General features: G+C 39.6%; 1 protein-coding gene across 1 annotated transcript in view; it reads left to right on the top strand.

The window, feature by feature from the left end:
* Positions 1–3,262, top strand: part of LOC134002310 (receptor activity-modifying protein 3-like) — a 30,299-nt gene extending 27,037 nt beyond the window's left edge. The window contains exon 4 of the mRNA XM_062441649.1: positions 886–3,262. Coding sequence (XP_062297633.1) covers positions 886–1,141 — 256 coding nt within the window. The 3' untranslated portion in view covers positions 1,142–3,262. The remainder of the gene's footprint in view (positions 1–885) is intronic.
* The last annotated feature ends 12,704 nt before the right edge of the window (positions 3,263–15,966 follow it).

Raw genomic sequence — 15,966 nt, 5'->3', positions numbered from 1 at the left:
ATGCCGGCCTCCCTCAGTGCTGTTAATGAGGGCAGAGGATCAAACTAGCAACCTCCCAGTAAGCGGCCCACTTCTCACTATGTTGACATCTTCACCCATCATGTTTTTGTCATCCACTGAACAAACACATGCATTTTGAGAGCTGCGCCTTCTCTGTAGTTTGAATATCTCAGACTGTCACAGTCCAGAGCTTCACTGTGATATAAACAGCATATTTCATATTCTGATTTGGAGCCAGTGTGAGCAGATTCGGAGACAATTTAACTGTTGCTCAATTCACTGTTTGTCTGATGAGAATACCAATAGTTAGTGGATATATGTGAAAAGAAGCTGGACCTGGAAGATTTAGGATTCAGGATGGAGAAAGAGGGATTAGGGCTGGCTGAATGGACTCATCAAAGCAGAGCTCTAAGCCTGAAAAGCTCCATTAAGGCTCTGAAAGGCCCTGAATGCCTGTTGCGACAGAAGACAGTAGTGGGCCAAAAAAGCGAGTAAAGGGCGCTATATACAAAGTCACAATGATGGATTACTTACAAACCTCTTATAAGAGCTACTAGATGACTTATACAAGCTAAACCATAGGAGGGTTATAATGACTGTGTGCCTTTCAAATAGCCCACTGACGGAAAAGTAAGGTAATTTTTAGTCTTAATAGATGGGAAACTGCCCATTTCTTTCACGATATGCATAAGAGGTAGTTGAACATTTTGAACTGTGTCCATGTTTTGGAAAGTGTGCTGACACCGATGAATAGCGAGATAGTAAATGAGATAAAAAGAGATAAAAAGCTGAACATTTGACCCCAGGAAAAGCTCTTCTAAAAAAGGAGTTAGAGATGATTTTCTTTTAATCCTGTCCTTTTCTCCCTTCTGTCTTTCTCCCCAGTGAGTATCACCTCTTCACCCTCTGCACAGAGACAAAGTCCCACATCGCCAACTGCTATTGGCCCAACCCGCTGGTGGAGAGCTACATCATTCGCATACACAAGCACTTTTTCTCCAACTGCACCATGGATCATGTGGTATGGGTGGATCCGCCGGACGACACGCTTACCATCCTCATCCTCGTCCCTGTTTTTCTTACCTTGGCCATGATCGCCCTGGTGGTCTGGTGCAGTAAGAGGAGTGACATCCTGGCCTAGGAGGAAAGGAAGATTAAAGAGGATCAAGGAAGAGGGGAGAGGAGCTCAACTTCTCTACTAAAACAATACTGTACTCAATGAAGGAGTGTACAAAGGTTTTGGGAGATTGTTTCAGTTGGTCAAAATAATCCACAAATGGCAATACAAATCACCCACATGTCCTGTGAAAACCATACAGCTAGTCTCTGGTAGTATAAAGTAGTATTCAATATATTAAATTTCCCCCTGTATCCAGTCTTAATGCTAAACTAAGCTAATTGGCTTCTAGCTGTAGGTTGATATTTAGCATACACATATGAGAGGTATTGAGCTTCTAATCTAGCTCTTGGCAAGAAGTCAAGTGGGTGTATTTTCAACTAATGTGTTTTTTTCCTGGTGAAAATGTTTTATTTGCCTGAAGCCACGGGGAGGAATATGTGCATCCAGGGCTTTATGTGTATCTATAAATACCAGAGAGAATGATCCAACCTAAGACGGAGGATTATGATGGTTTGACAATGTCACTTATCGGGTAACTTGACCAGCTGCACAGTGGACCTCCAAATCTCAGTGCATTCTTTAAAGCTCATGGATCCGGACCGTTGACCTCGAAGATTCTTGTCGGAGCACTGTATTGTCGCTGAAGGCCAAAGTATCCACCAAGCATCAGAGGCAGTGATTGAACTCTAAACTGATGGGAAATAGGGACTCCCAGAGCACGCTATTTGTTAAATATTTTAACATGATACTGTATGATGGCTTGGAAGGATAAAAAAGAAGCCAAATTTGGACAAAATATTGATTCTGTTGAGTTACTGAATGGACAGACGCCACTGGAAAGGATACACTGGTGTGTAACCCAAAGACAAGGCAACACTATGATTATTATATTTTGGGACGTGAATTTCTTGTGTGACTACCTGAGCCCCAAGGGACTGTTTTATAACAGTGTAACTTATCAAATACTGTTGAATAAAATACTGTTAATACTCACAAAGAAGGATTCTCAATGGAAAAAAAACATGAACTAAGCGACATTGAGACCTCACAATGTACAGTTATCCTTCTCTGTCTGTGCTGTCTACTGTATCTGCATTGCCTCTCCTGTCTTATTCAGACCAGTGGGAAATATACACTGATGCTTTGAAATTAATTCCTTTGGGGAAAGCCTTTAATGTACGCACTTCATTGGTTCTTTGTACCGCTGTCCTCACCAGCCACAAGGCAAACAAAACCGAGCACTGCTTTTTTTTGTCAGCACTCATTGCGCACAACGTGTCTCTCGCTATGGAAAATGAAACTCAGCAAAACATACCTTGATTAAATCTCAAGTCTCTCTGAGAATAATGGGTTGCTCTTTTTCATTATGCGAACAAAGAAAACACAGAAAACACTTTCCAACACATTTTTAAATTGATATGCAGTGGATTGTAGCTCATATCGTGAATCTTTTGAGTCGCCTTCAATCTGTTGTCTTCTGTTTCTTTGATTCATTGTCTGCCAAACACTGCCCGTGCAGCTTTTAGTCAATTATCATTTGCTTAAAGTGTTAGTCTTGCTTGTAAACCACTTACATTACAGGAAACACCAAAAAAAATACAAACCAAGGCAGACAGCCAGAATCTTCAATTCAATATTTAGGTGCTCTCTTCAACAAATTTGAAAATCACACAGTTAAATCACTGCATTAAATAATTATGACATTCTCTTTGGAATATTGTTATATTCACTGTAAACAAGGCTCTTCTGTCTTGATACATTGCTCTCTGGATTGATATAAAGGCTACCAACCAAATTTTAAATAATTTAAGATTACTATGCCTAGCAACTTTATAGGAGACATATTCTGTTTGTGGTTTTCTGTAATTTATATACTGTTGTGATGTCAGATATCAAACATTGAGGTTAACATATGTAGAAATGCTCCTTACAAATCAAAAGTTGAGGCTTTAACCTGCTCTAAATGCTTCGTTTGCAGTATTATTATTTTTGCCTTTCTGACAAGCTAACATCAGCTTGTCACACATGCTCATAAATGGTCTGTTCAGTAGCCTTGGTTGCCAAGGTTGTTGCTATACGTTTTCCATGTGTTGGTCACGTTGTCGACTCTCATATTTCAGCCCTGACTTTGGCTCAAACATGTACAGACATTTTGAATAAAGAAAAAGTAGTGAAATATTACTGCTATAGTTTGTTTCATGGTTTGTTGATGAGGTGTCCCAAACAGCTGGAAGTCTACAGAGGGTCGGCTTCTTGAAGCTAACTAATCACAACAGAGTGGGCTCATGAGGAAGGGCACCTTAAAGGGACAGGAGCTAAAACGGCAGGTGGGAATGCATAAAGAGCCAGTGTAGGATAAATAAGGACATTTTAAGCCATAAATCATTCTATTTATATTTTAATAGATACCCAGATTATAAATATATACCTGTAAATGTGGATGTTGTGTCCCCTTTAAGAACCAAGCATAACCCTCCCCATTGCTTTGCCTCTGAAGACTTCTTTAGACGTGACTCCCTGGGGAGTAATTCCAGTATATTGTTCTCCTCTCAACGACTTCATGAAGTGGATTAAGCATGCTGTCTGATTAAAAAACTCTCTTGAAGTCATTAAAAACAAACTCTCACACGCTCCGCATTCAATAAGTCTCATGAATCATTACAAGGTCTACAGGTGTTTCCTCCCATGGAACAAATCCGCTCGGAGTTCACCCGCTCTAAAGTTGTCCAGAAACTGCTCCACCCATCTGAGTGACTGAGCGGTTCCTTCTTACAAATAAAACCTGCCTGCTTATCTAATTCCTCTTCTTAATTCCTGTCATCTGTCATCTGAGAGGTGCGTAAATGTGTGTGTGTGTATATATAACTGACCATCCATCACTGTTATAAGGAAATGCAATCACCACCGCCCTACATCGTCATATCCTGAAGGGGCCTTGTAAATGTATAATTTGAAAATCTGCTCGCTCAATTATTTACTACAGATACTAATTAAGGTCACAATCAAACTCAATGCTAGAACGGTGCTCACTGTCCCAGTTTGCTATCTCTAAATATGGCTTCATCTTAACACTGTTACTGAATATACAAAGGGAACTGGAGAACAGACCTTGTTACAGAAAAACTGGCACAGATACGCAAAGGTGCTGACACATCCAGTCTCTGATCTAACCAATCTCCACTGTGCTATAGGGGCGTGAAATTAAGCTTTTCTCAACTCCATTAAGCCATATATCAAACTCCATGGGCAGCAACAAATGCACATCTAAAGTGACATGGTAACACTGCTGTGTATGATGAAAAGTGTCACATTTACTGATCTGTAAAACATCTAGAATTAGTATTTTTTGTGACAACAAGTCAGTCTGGAAGAGATAGCTTGTCAGCTCAGCAACTACTGTAGTCCTGCAAGTAGTCCTTCAGTCACCAAGCCTCCAGCACTGCCTATTTCTCAAGGACAGAGAGATGGATTTTGTTGTTTCACTTTCTGTCACTAGGCCTTGGTGCAACCGAGTCATATGAAGGCAACACGAGGAAAATATATATTCAGTATATGAATTGAAAGAGAAGAGTAAGCATTAACAATATCATATAATTGATTCAGAGAATAATAAGCTGTGGAAATACAGTTCCCATAATGCTTCTTTTTTTTTTTGCAAATTGGCATGATTTAAGAATTGCAGAATTAGCTATTACCAGTTCATGTTTGCAATGTCCACCCATGGATATACACACAACTATCACTGCAGTACTTTGATATGAAAGAAAATGTAAAAATATGATTCTCAGGGGGAGTGTATTTTTAGAAATGATTTCTAAAAAGTTTTAGATACGTTCATTTGCAATTCACATCAGACAATGTGGGAAGCTTAAGTCACACTGGATCTAACAGCATGTGTATGATGTGTTTGGTGACTGAGAAGAAGGAGTATTGACACAGGTTGTGCTTCAGGTCTAAATGACATATAGCAAGAAACCATATAAGTATCTAAAAAATGACAAACTATTACTATAAAGTGTAAGCTTGAATCATACGCTTGATGACTCTGTTTGTTTGTTTCAATCTAAGTCCTGCCTGTGCTTTTCTTCTGTCCTTCCATGATGTGGAAGACAGAGAGCGAACAACTTCTTTCACGCTCCACAGAAAATGTTCTCTCGGGAAATGCGTTGTTATTCTTAAGTCACGACACCTCAGAACACTGTGGTCCTGGGAGAGTTTACTCAGGGAAGTGTGTCTGTGCGTGCATTCAAACTCAGTCATTATTCTTTTATTAAGACAACAGTTTTATCTCAAACTATACAAACATCCAGACAGTTGAATCCATGACAGATCTGCTACGTGTCTGTTTAAACCTTTGAAACAATACAAGAAAACCTGGCCATGCAATTTCAAATCTTATCATTGCATCGTGTAAATAAACTCAGAGTCTAACAATGCAGTCATCCCTGTCAGTGGGTGACTGTCAATGATGTTGACATTGTTGTCGACACTCAGTCTAATCTTCCAGTGGCTGGACTCTGAGGACCAAAGCTGGAAACGACAAAATCAATGACCACAAAACAATCGCAGCATCATTACTGACTACCTAAACAAACAATGGTGAGATACCAGGGAGTATTTATTCCATCTGAAACTCTCCAGGAAACGGCAAGTGTGTTTTTTGTTTCTAAGAGGCAAAACAACAGAGTTTAGAGACACAAACATAGGAGACAATAGTTCACTCTACGGTGAGGCGAGACGTCGCAGTAAAGTGGCTCTCAAGGATGGCTTTTCACAACGCCTCCATGGCAAGCATCTTGGAGGCAGGAAGGATATTAAAGCTTTTTCCCAGAGTTGATAGAAGAATACAGGGAAGTGGGTTGACCCAGTGATTTTGACCAAAAACGGTGCAGGAAGTGCGAGAGTGCCATGCTTCCATGCAGAGCTGCAGTGTTGTGACTGGTGAATTGCTGGCAAAGCACAAAGAGCAAACACTCAACTGCAACTTTTCAAGGTTGATTTCTGGCATTGTATTCTTGTTATTTTTTGAAGCTACATTTTTTTGGTATCTTTACTTGAAAAAAATCTAAACATTGGCATGCCTCCAGTGTATGGCAGGGATGTAGACTATGTGCAATGGAGGGCCAACAGTCTGCAGGTTTCCCTTCGAGCCAATCACCTCAGCAGGTGATTTCAAGGATGAGTTCCTCTCCTCAGTCTGAAGGAGCACTAATCAGTGAATTCAGCTGGTGGAGCCTCTCGTTGGAAGAAAAGCCTGCAGACTGTTGGCTACTTATTGCACATGATTGCCTTATCTGTTATATAATATCTGATTAAAATTTAAAAATTAGGTAATTATAAGACAAAGAGGCCTGATTTCAGACAAAACCACACTAAGACTGATGTTTAAATATGTATTTAGTCTAACTCTATCACACATGCACAAACACACTTGCAGCCCAGGGATGCACTCATGTATGTGTGTTTCTCTTGTGAAAATATTTTTCAAAGCAATGCATGTTCACAGTCTTCTCACTGGCTCTGCAGAGTATATTAAGAAATGATATTATTATATAATATGATATATAAAAATAATGAAGTCATCATAGGCCATATGAGGAGAGACTCCTCTCTAGGAAATAAAAAGTTAATGCTGTTCTGAAAATGTTATTCATTAACTTACTTGGTGGTTGTTTTTGTATGATGGCTGCTAATTAGAATAATGACTAATAATAATAACTTTATATAATTATAGATCATACCTTGGCTTCATCTCTGGTTATTGTTATATTATAACAAAGCATGTGATGTTTCAGTGTTGCACACAATATATCGGAAAAATACACATTCTTAATCGGACACACATGTTTTGGTTTTGTACCCTGCTCTGTTGTCCTTCCTGATCCCAGCATACACTCATGCTGCAATCATGCTTTCAAAAATGGTTCTATTTGTGATCTAATGTACACAGTGTGACTGATCTCTATAGAGGTCAAGTGGTATGTTTTGGTTTTGTGATTAATGGTAAAATTCTTGCGCAGGTCGTGCATGTCTGGAGGCCCAAGAGCGGACAGAAGACTCAGAGAGAGCTTTTCCTACACAAACAAAACACATAAGGACTGTATTGTTGTACACACTGTGGTCTTTCCATATTTGTAAGGACATTGTAATGACTTGCTTAAATTCAATGAGGGCTTAAATGCTACATGACCAAACTTAACCACGGCCTCTACCATTACTAAAAGCTTACATGATGGCCATCAGTGGGCCTGCTGAAAAAGTCAGTTCTCACAAGTAGCTGAACTAGACCTCACACATACATATATACACACACACACTTTCCCACAGTAAAAAGCTCTGAAGCACATGACCCAAACAGGACATCCTCCCAATCTTTCACCCTCTAAAGTTCCCACTCTCCCCCTCCTCCACCCCCATAAACCATTCTTTCCCAGTTTTTAACTTTTTTTTTTTGTGTTACCCTGACAGTTGAATGAGCTCACTGTGCTTTCTTACAGTAACATCACCTCAGCAGTGGCAGATCATTTAAGGTATCCTGTAAGTTATTGTACTTTTCTTTGATTTAGCTTGGGGACTTTCCAGGAACATTGGAAAGAATTTCTACCTGAATTCTGCAAACTCACTACATTCGCTTACTAGAAATCATAATGAGGAGGTCAGGTTGGGTCCTGTGTCCCATGTGTTGTTACAGTAGGTTTAGTTTATGAAGACACATGGTTAAAGGATAGTTATAGGATAGTTCCTTATTTTTTCAAGTCTGTCTCTTGAAACAGTAGTCAAGTTCCCAAATTAACACAGACTCATGTTTTTCTTGCTGTAACCGTACCCCCTGTTCATACTGGCCATTAAGATCCCTTCATAATGCATTTTCATTGCAAGTGATGGGGGATAAAATCCAGAGTCGTCTGTCTGTGCAAAAATGTATTTAAGAATTTATCTGAAGCTACAGAAATACGAAGCTTCAGCTGTCCAAATTAGTCAAATCAATTTAACATATTTCAAAGTTAGTGCCAGAGGAAAACACTGACACAAAGAGGGGACTTTTACTATAAAGACGTAATGGTGTAAGAAATCCACTTTATTTGACTGATTCAGACAGCTGAAGCCTCATATTATCTTCAGATAAATACATACTTTAAATATATTGTTGCTCAAAATGAGGACTGTGGATTTGGTCCTTCATCATGTGGGTGGGATGTTCTAATCCCCAAAAGTCATTAGGGTTCATCCTCTGGGGACCGGGGATATTTGTGAAAAATTTCGAAGCAATTCATCAAATACTTGTTGAGACAGTTCAATCTGGACCAAAAAAGTAGACTGACTGCCATCTAGAGCCCACACTGCTAGCATGGCTAAAACATTCATTGTGCCGTATCTGCTTGAACCAAATACTGTGGTAAAACAAACACAATATGTTGACAGTGAGCTTACAGCTTCCTGTAGAACGGATTTGCCACTGCTCAAATATTCTAGACTACTGTAGCCACCTTCTTCAAATTAGTCTTTATTAGCAACGACAGATAATTCACTTTCCCCTGTGCTGTCCTACGAAGAAAAATGACAAATGAAATCAGAAAATATATGATTATATCACTCAACTCCAAGTTAATAAACTTTAACATTGCTGTAATGCATGCTGTATAGATAACACGTTGTATAAGTTATAATAAAGAGAGAGAGAAGGGGGAGGGGGCTATCAGTCTGTAAACTAATGTCAGTGTTCTTTTCTGGTCTTGTCTAGCTGGCTATAGCTAACACAGTGACATCCAGACTATTATTACCATCTACTATGATTGGGTTAGCTGATAATACACTTGAGAAGTAAGTAAGAGTTCCCAGTTACCGTTTGAATTGTCCTTGAATTGGGCTACACTACAGTATTCACAGATCATTCATTAAAAGGTTGGAGGGCTGCCACAGAGTGCTGTAACTTCACTTACTGCATAATGATTCAGTTTTTGGTGAGATTTTGTCGTTATTGCAGTTTTTACATCGTCTTTTCTCTAAGGTAGAGCAAGACTGAATTTAGACTTTTGTCACAAGATAAAACAAACATTTAAAAGCTTTATTTCAGTCATTATTCAGTTCTGACCAAAATTGTAGTTAGTGTGATTTGGCAGTGTACTTGTTCCTCATCACCCAGTGTTGACATTTTCTTTTTATCCCTCTATAATCCTCTTTCCTGCCTTCACCTTTCTCATATTTTTCTTCCCCCTCTCCCCTGCCTCCCCCACCTCCTCCTCCCTTCTCCTTTTCCCCAGTGATCCGTTTGCCCTGGTCTGTCCAACTCCCTCGCTGCTGGCCAGATCACCATGCAGCTGGACTGTGTCACACACGCACACGCACACACACACACATACACACACACACACACACTCCCTCACACACACACTTACACGCACAGTATGCTCAATCCGAGAAGCCATTACTAAACTCATTTTTGCCTCGAGATGAGAACAGATATCTTTGCAATAGTGGGTCCACTTTTGGACTTTATTCCAACTTTTGCAACATCTTGCATCAGTTTTCCAACAGCATCATTAACATGCTCTGGGGACTTCTTCCAGCAGTTTGTCTGGCTCTATTTCAACATTTATTCTTTACAACATCATCTTTTTAAACTTGCTTTAGGGTCGATTTTGCTGCTGTTATCACTTTTTATTCATTATCCCCCACAGAAAAGATGTGAAGGAGTTTGATAAAGTAACTCATATAAACCTCTCTGCTCGGCAGGAACCCATAATGTCTATTGATTCAGTTTCAGATGAATATTATAATGACAGCATGATTTGCTGTTTTGTTTCTGCATCCCATTAGAGCTGAAAGCAAAGTCTGCATGCATGTAAATGTAAAAGCTGAATTTGTAAATCCCAATTTGTCAAACTCTCGAAAATGAGATGAGATGAAGTTTAGTTTTAATGATTCCTACTTGAAAAGTGGGTCATCACAGATGTAGGAATCGGAAGTGGATGGGAGAGAAGACGCTAAAGACAAATATACCGGGCTTATGCAGACTTCCTGTCAGTTTGAGAGAAAACTGTATTAAATCCTCTCCTGACAGATTTACAGTCTGTCAGATGTTTGGAGTTCGCAGAAGCGTGAGCGAGTGTCCATCTTGTCACTCCTTCGCCGTGTTGATGTGACACCATAATCGCTCAGCTGAGAATATATCCTGCTTTTATAGTTGCTGTTGGGTAGTTGCTTTAGTAGGAAGAAGTTCCCTGGTGCATGGGAATGGTTGGATATTAGTGCATAAATCTACATAGCAGAGGCACCGTTATGCATTGTTACCTTTCGCTATTAAATTTACTGCAAGACTTGCATCTGTCTGTCAAATCTTAATGCAGGGATGGCAGCTTATGGAAATAAGGGTTTTTCATAGAATCACTTATACAGCTTACTTTCCTCCAAAAATACATATAAGGAAGAATGAAGATATTTCACTTTGTATGCTAAGTTAGCCAGCATATAATGATGAAAGAACGCTCAGAACTACAGGATCACTATAAGAAAATATGTAAGAAAGATCACTGGTGACATAAAAGTTGTGAGTAGGAAGTGTTTAATCTTTTTTTTTTTTAAATGGAGAAGCATCAGTGCAGTGGTTGTAACCTCAGAAGTCAGTTTCACTTTTCCGGTGACGTGTTTGTGCCTTGTCGTATTTTGGGTGTTGCATCCTGCTGCTGCGAGTACAAAAGTGGATTCAAAGGAGCCTTTTTCTAAAAGCAGAGTTCCCTTCAGCTCTGTTTTCCTGTTTACACCCATTCTCACACTTGTACACGCATGCTCCCTCACACACACACACACACACACACACACACACACACACACACACACACACACACACACACACACACACACACACACACACACACACACACACACACACACACACAATCATCAGTTTGAATAAAATAAAAATAAATCTCACGTGCATTCACATAACATGCACTTATCAGTCACACACGTTATACTGTGTTACGTACTTTCTGTATTACACAGCCTACACGTCATTTTGCCTACTGTGACCTCCCACAATGCACCAGTCAACCAGATGAACTGTCTCCAAACAGGATTTCCCATGACATCATCAGCGCCTGTATCTCCTGTTGTATGGAGCTTTATTAATTACACCTTGACACACGCTGCAGATTCAAAAGTCACATTTATTAGCACGTTGCTAAATAAGTAATTCATTCATACACACACACACACACACACACACACACACACACACACACACACACACACACACACACACACACACACACACACACACACACACACACACACACACACACACACACACACACTTACCTTTCTTCATCTGGCTTCAGGACAGACTGGATCAGGGGCGGGAGACAGAAATAGTATCTGAGGGAGGACATGGATTCAGACGAGTCATGCTGAACCCAGGAAAATAATCCCATTGCACCACATAAGGCTGTTACTTCCAGCTTTGAGGAGGGGTTTTTCTCAGTTGAGGAGAAACTTTAAGAAGATTGCTTCAGTCTCTGTTACATAACCTCCCAGTGAAGGATGGGGTTGAACAGGTAAAAATAGAAAGTGGAGGCTGATGATGAAAACCCTGGAGAGTCCTTTTTAACATTTTTATCAATGTTCTCTTACAATTTACCACCAAGGTGTACTTCTTCAGGTTGTTTATACAGAAAAGGGGAGTCACAGAGAGTCGGGTGTTCCAAGATCTAAAGATGAAATTCTTTCATCCGATCAAAAGGATTTTTCCCCCCCTGAACAATCTGTTTAGTAGAGTTCTTCCAGTATCACATAGAAATAGCTGGATTAGTTATCCTGTCATGATTGATGTAATTACTGTGCAATTGTTTGTTTTATGTCATAAAAAGTACAGTGTTCAATGCACACACACACACACACACACACACACATACACACACACATACACACACACAAACACACACACACGGAAAACATTTCAAAAAATCTTTGCCCACATTTTTCCTCGTTGATGGATTTTTTTGTTAATAAAGTTTGAATGTTGAATGCTGCTGCTGCACACATAAAATGCATCACGCGTTATGGCAGAATTATGCTGTGTGCTGACATAGCTGACAGCAGCCCTTTGAGGACATCAAATGTCAAAGCTTTTATGAATTGATTCATTCTTTCAACGTCATTTATATACAATAGTTGTGTTTTTCCTTATTCTAGGACCAGAACTGCAAAAAATGACAGTTCATAGTTGTGCAAGGGACTAATAAATGATTTAGTAAGTGAAGTCTAGTGGAGCACAGGGCAAACCACATCATCGTCATCATATATGGAGCCTAACGTTAAGGTGAAGATTCAGAGAAAACTACACGTCCAACTGTCACTTCTTTGGGTGCTGCCTGTCTAATTACCGTCCAATAAAAACCTCATTAAACGCCTGTTACCAAGCAACCAGAGCAGTTATAGAGTGAAACAGTCACTATATGATGTTAAATACCACTTAGTGTCTGCGTGTGTGTGTGTGTGTGTTTGTGTGTGTGTGTGTGTGTGTGTGTGTGTGTGTGTGTGTGTGTGTGTGTGTGTGTGTGTGTGTGTGTGTGTGTGTGTGTGTGTGTGTAAGTGTGTGTAAGTGCGCTCAGAAAGCTCTTCAAACAGTAGCTGGGGTTTTTTCCAGAGCAATTGTAGCCTGACAGAAGTGCATGTATTTATTTAAAACGTGTTTTGCAGAATGAACCAGCAGCAGTTGTGAAGCAAAAATTCTACTTCTACTTGAAAGCTTTTTTAATACACAAACAAAGGTTTTCTTTCCATCCAGTTGGCACATTAAATGAAAGCGCGTTGTAGTTGAAATCAAAGCGAAACAGTCCACTTGAACTTGTATAAAACAGACTATCTGTTCTGTTGCTTTTAGATGTAGTAGGTCTTGGTGTGTGTGTGTGTGTGTGTGTGTGTGTGTGTGTGTGTGTGTGTGTGTGTGTGTGTGTGTGTGTGTGTGTGTGTGTGTGTGTGCGTGTGCATGTATCAGTGTCATCATGAGTTAAAATCAATATGCAAGCAGCACCCTGTGGCGTTTTCATTTAGTATCTTTATGAAGGCTTTAAGGGCTGCTTTGACAGACAGTCTGCTATGCGTATCATGTGTCACACACACAGAACAGGTTGCCCTGACCTCCGAGAACTCACAGTATACAAAAACACATGCAAAACACAGTCTATATGATGAAACAAATGTGGTGTGAATGCACGTGAGAGCAGGTAGAACATCACCTGGAGGTGTGCATATTAGCCTGGTGAGAGTGAAGGAATGAAACCCCCAAGGAGCACTAGTTCCATCTCTCCCACAGACCAACACATCCCCCCCTCCCCTCAGGGAGTCTGTCTGTATAACTGGCAACCCTTTCTATTGAGCCATCAACGCCGGGAGGAGGAGATACAATCAAGTGTCACAGAGGGTAAAGTTGTGGAAGGTGAATCTGTCCCTCCAGGATATCTCAAATGCCATGGCGAAAATTGAAATTCAACACATTCCTGCAGTAGAAGTGTTTGAATGTTAAAATATTCTCACAGTGGTTTTGCATCGAAAAACACTGGTATGGAGTACATTTGTTTCTGTATGCATAAAACAGATAATGTTTTGAAGTGATTTTTTTTACAATATGATGTGTTTTCTTATAATAGGTGCAGAGGGAATAATAAATCTGTGGGTTTTATATCTAATTTTCTCTGTCGGGAAGATTATTTTAATAGAAATGTCTTCATGCACTAGCTGAGTGTTTCTGTGCCTATTAGTGGAAGAAGAAATAAGTAATTAGGTTTTTTAATATCTTAGTAAAACTATGCAGGATTTTTAAACAAGGTGGAGTACAGCAATTAAAAAATGAGCAAAATGTTAAACTATGCCTTAAGTATTATTGGAAAAACCTGTACTATGTCAACAGCTGCCATCACACACCATAATTTAGACCACCACTGTGACCTGAAATAAAATAGGTTACTGAATATGTCTATTTGTAAATTAATCGTTTAAATTAAATCATGTCAGTTTCAGTTCAGGGGCACACAATAGTGGCTGGAGTCCTCTTTGCCTGAAGAGCTGTCAGTCAGACAGAAATCCATCCCTGAGTGCTGTCATTCACCATGGCAACCAACGAACTTCCCACTGCAACTTAGTTTGAGTGACATGCAGGACACGTGGTCGTGGGTTTTGCAGGTAATGGCATTGATTGAATGGATACTGAGAGGATTACTGTGAAAACCCTCAGGAGAGGTGCTCCCATGGCCAACAAATGCATAGACGTGTGTGTGTGTGTGTGTGTGTGTGTGTGTGTGTGTGTGTGTGTGTGTGTGTGTGTGTGTGTGTGTGTGTGTGTGTGTGTGTGTGTGTGTGTAGTTTTCAGGCATCATATCACATGCACGTCCACAAAAGCAAAGCAATCCCTCACATTTCTTGGACACTGTTCCATTAAATGATCAAAACAAAGACATCAAAGTAATCCATTCAAGATCATCACTGTCACTTTATGCTAAATCATCCATTGTTACTCAGCAAAGCAAATGCTAAAGTGGTTGCAAGGAGCCAATAATACAAAATAATTGAACACATGGATGATTTCGTAATGGAAGATATCATGGGTTGTTATGGATGATGGTTGTTGGCAGAAAGCCACATTCCCTTTTATTTTTTGTCTCCACAGCTGGGATCCTTTCTAGTTCTCTTTCACTGTGTGTTTGCTTTAGTGAACATCTGTGGGAGAAAAAGACAGAAAGTACTCAACACTGTTTTGCAGACAGGTCAAGGACTGTGAACTGAGCTGCTGACCTTAAATATTTCTGAAAATACAAATACATAAAAAAACAATTATAATACAAATGAAATGAGGGTACAAATAACATATCTACACCAAAAACATCAATTAAATATGTGGTTCTTTATCCCATAGCTGCTCCGAAGGTGTACATTTGCATCATGTATTTTCCCACTGAACCAAACCTGACAGCTAAATGGCTTTACAGTGTTCATGACAAAGAAATATCTACTTTCCCTCTCTGACACAGTGTGAAGGCAGGACAGCACCTTGAATTATTGAGCAAACTCAGAGAAGACAACAGGCAGTCAAACTGTAAATCTGGACCATCTTCATTTGTCAACACTGTAAAATTAATTATAAAAATAATTACACAGACAGGAATTTAATCTACCGGCTCATGGCCATTACAAATTCCTACAATTAAGACATTACCTGAAGAAACACCAGGAATGGGAGAATATTTGTAAGACATCGTCCAAATTGGAGGAACTGCTAATTGCATTCACAGAGGAAGTAAAAAAAAAAAGGGCATAAAGCATTGCAACATGCGTCTAAGGATGAAAATAGGGATGTTAAAGAAAAATGGGAACTGGAAACAAATATAATAATTACAGATGAGGAATGGAAGGATACATTTAAAGCTGGACATAAACTTACTAACAGCCCTGCATGGAGGGAATTTGATTGGAAGGTGAAAATGCGATATATTAAAACTCCATTTATCACCTCAAAATATAGTGATACATCTGGGCTGTGCTGGAGGGGGTGTGGAGCAGTGGGGGATTTTACTCACATTTTCTGGGACTGCCCAAAACTTTTGGAGTTCTGGAAAAAAGTCCAAAAGAAAATTAAACAAATTTTGGGTATAAATTTAGACCCAGCACTTTACATACTGGGTATAGTTCCTGACAACATGACATATAAAAACCTGAAGACATTACTAAGAATTCTGCTTTTAATGGCAAAGAAAATGATAAAAGTTTCTTAGCTGAAGCCACAGCCCCCCAGCATAACACAGTGGACAGACAGAGTAAAAAATGTTTTTATCATGGAAAAAAACACAGCAAGA

The sequence above is a fragment of the Scomber scombrus genome, chromosome 20 (assembly GCF_963691925.1).
Source record: "Scomber scombrus chromosome 20, fScoSco1.1, whole genome shotgun sequence".
NCBI classification, from domain to species: Eukaryota; Metazoa; Chordata; class Actinopteri; order Scombriformes; family Scombridae; genus Scomber; species Scomber scombrus.
Note: the sequence above shows the minus strand (reverse complement) of the source record. Positions and strands in the feature narration are given on the sequence as shown.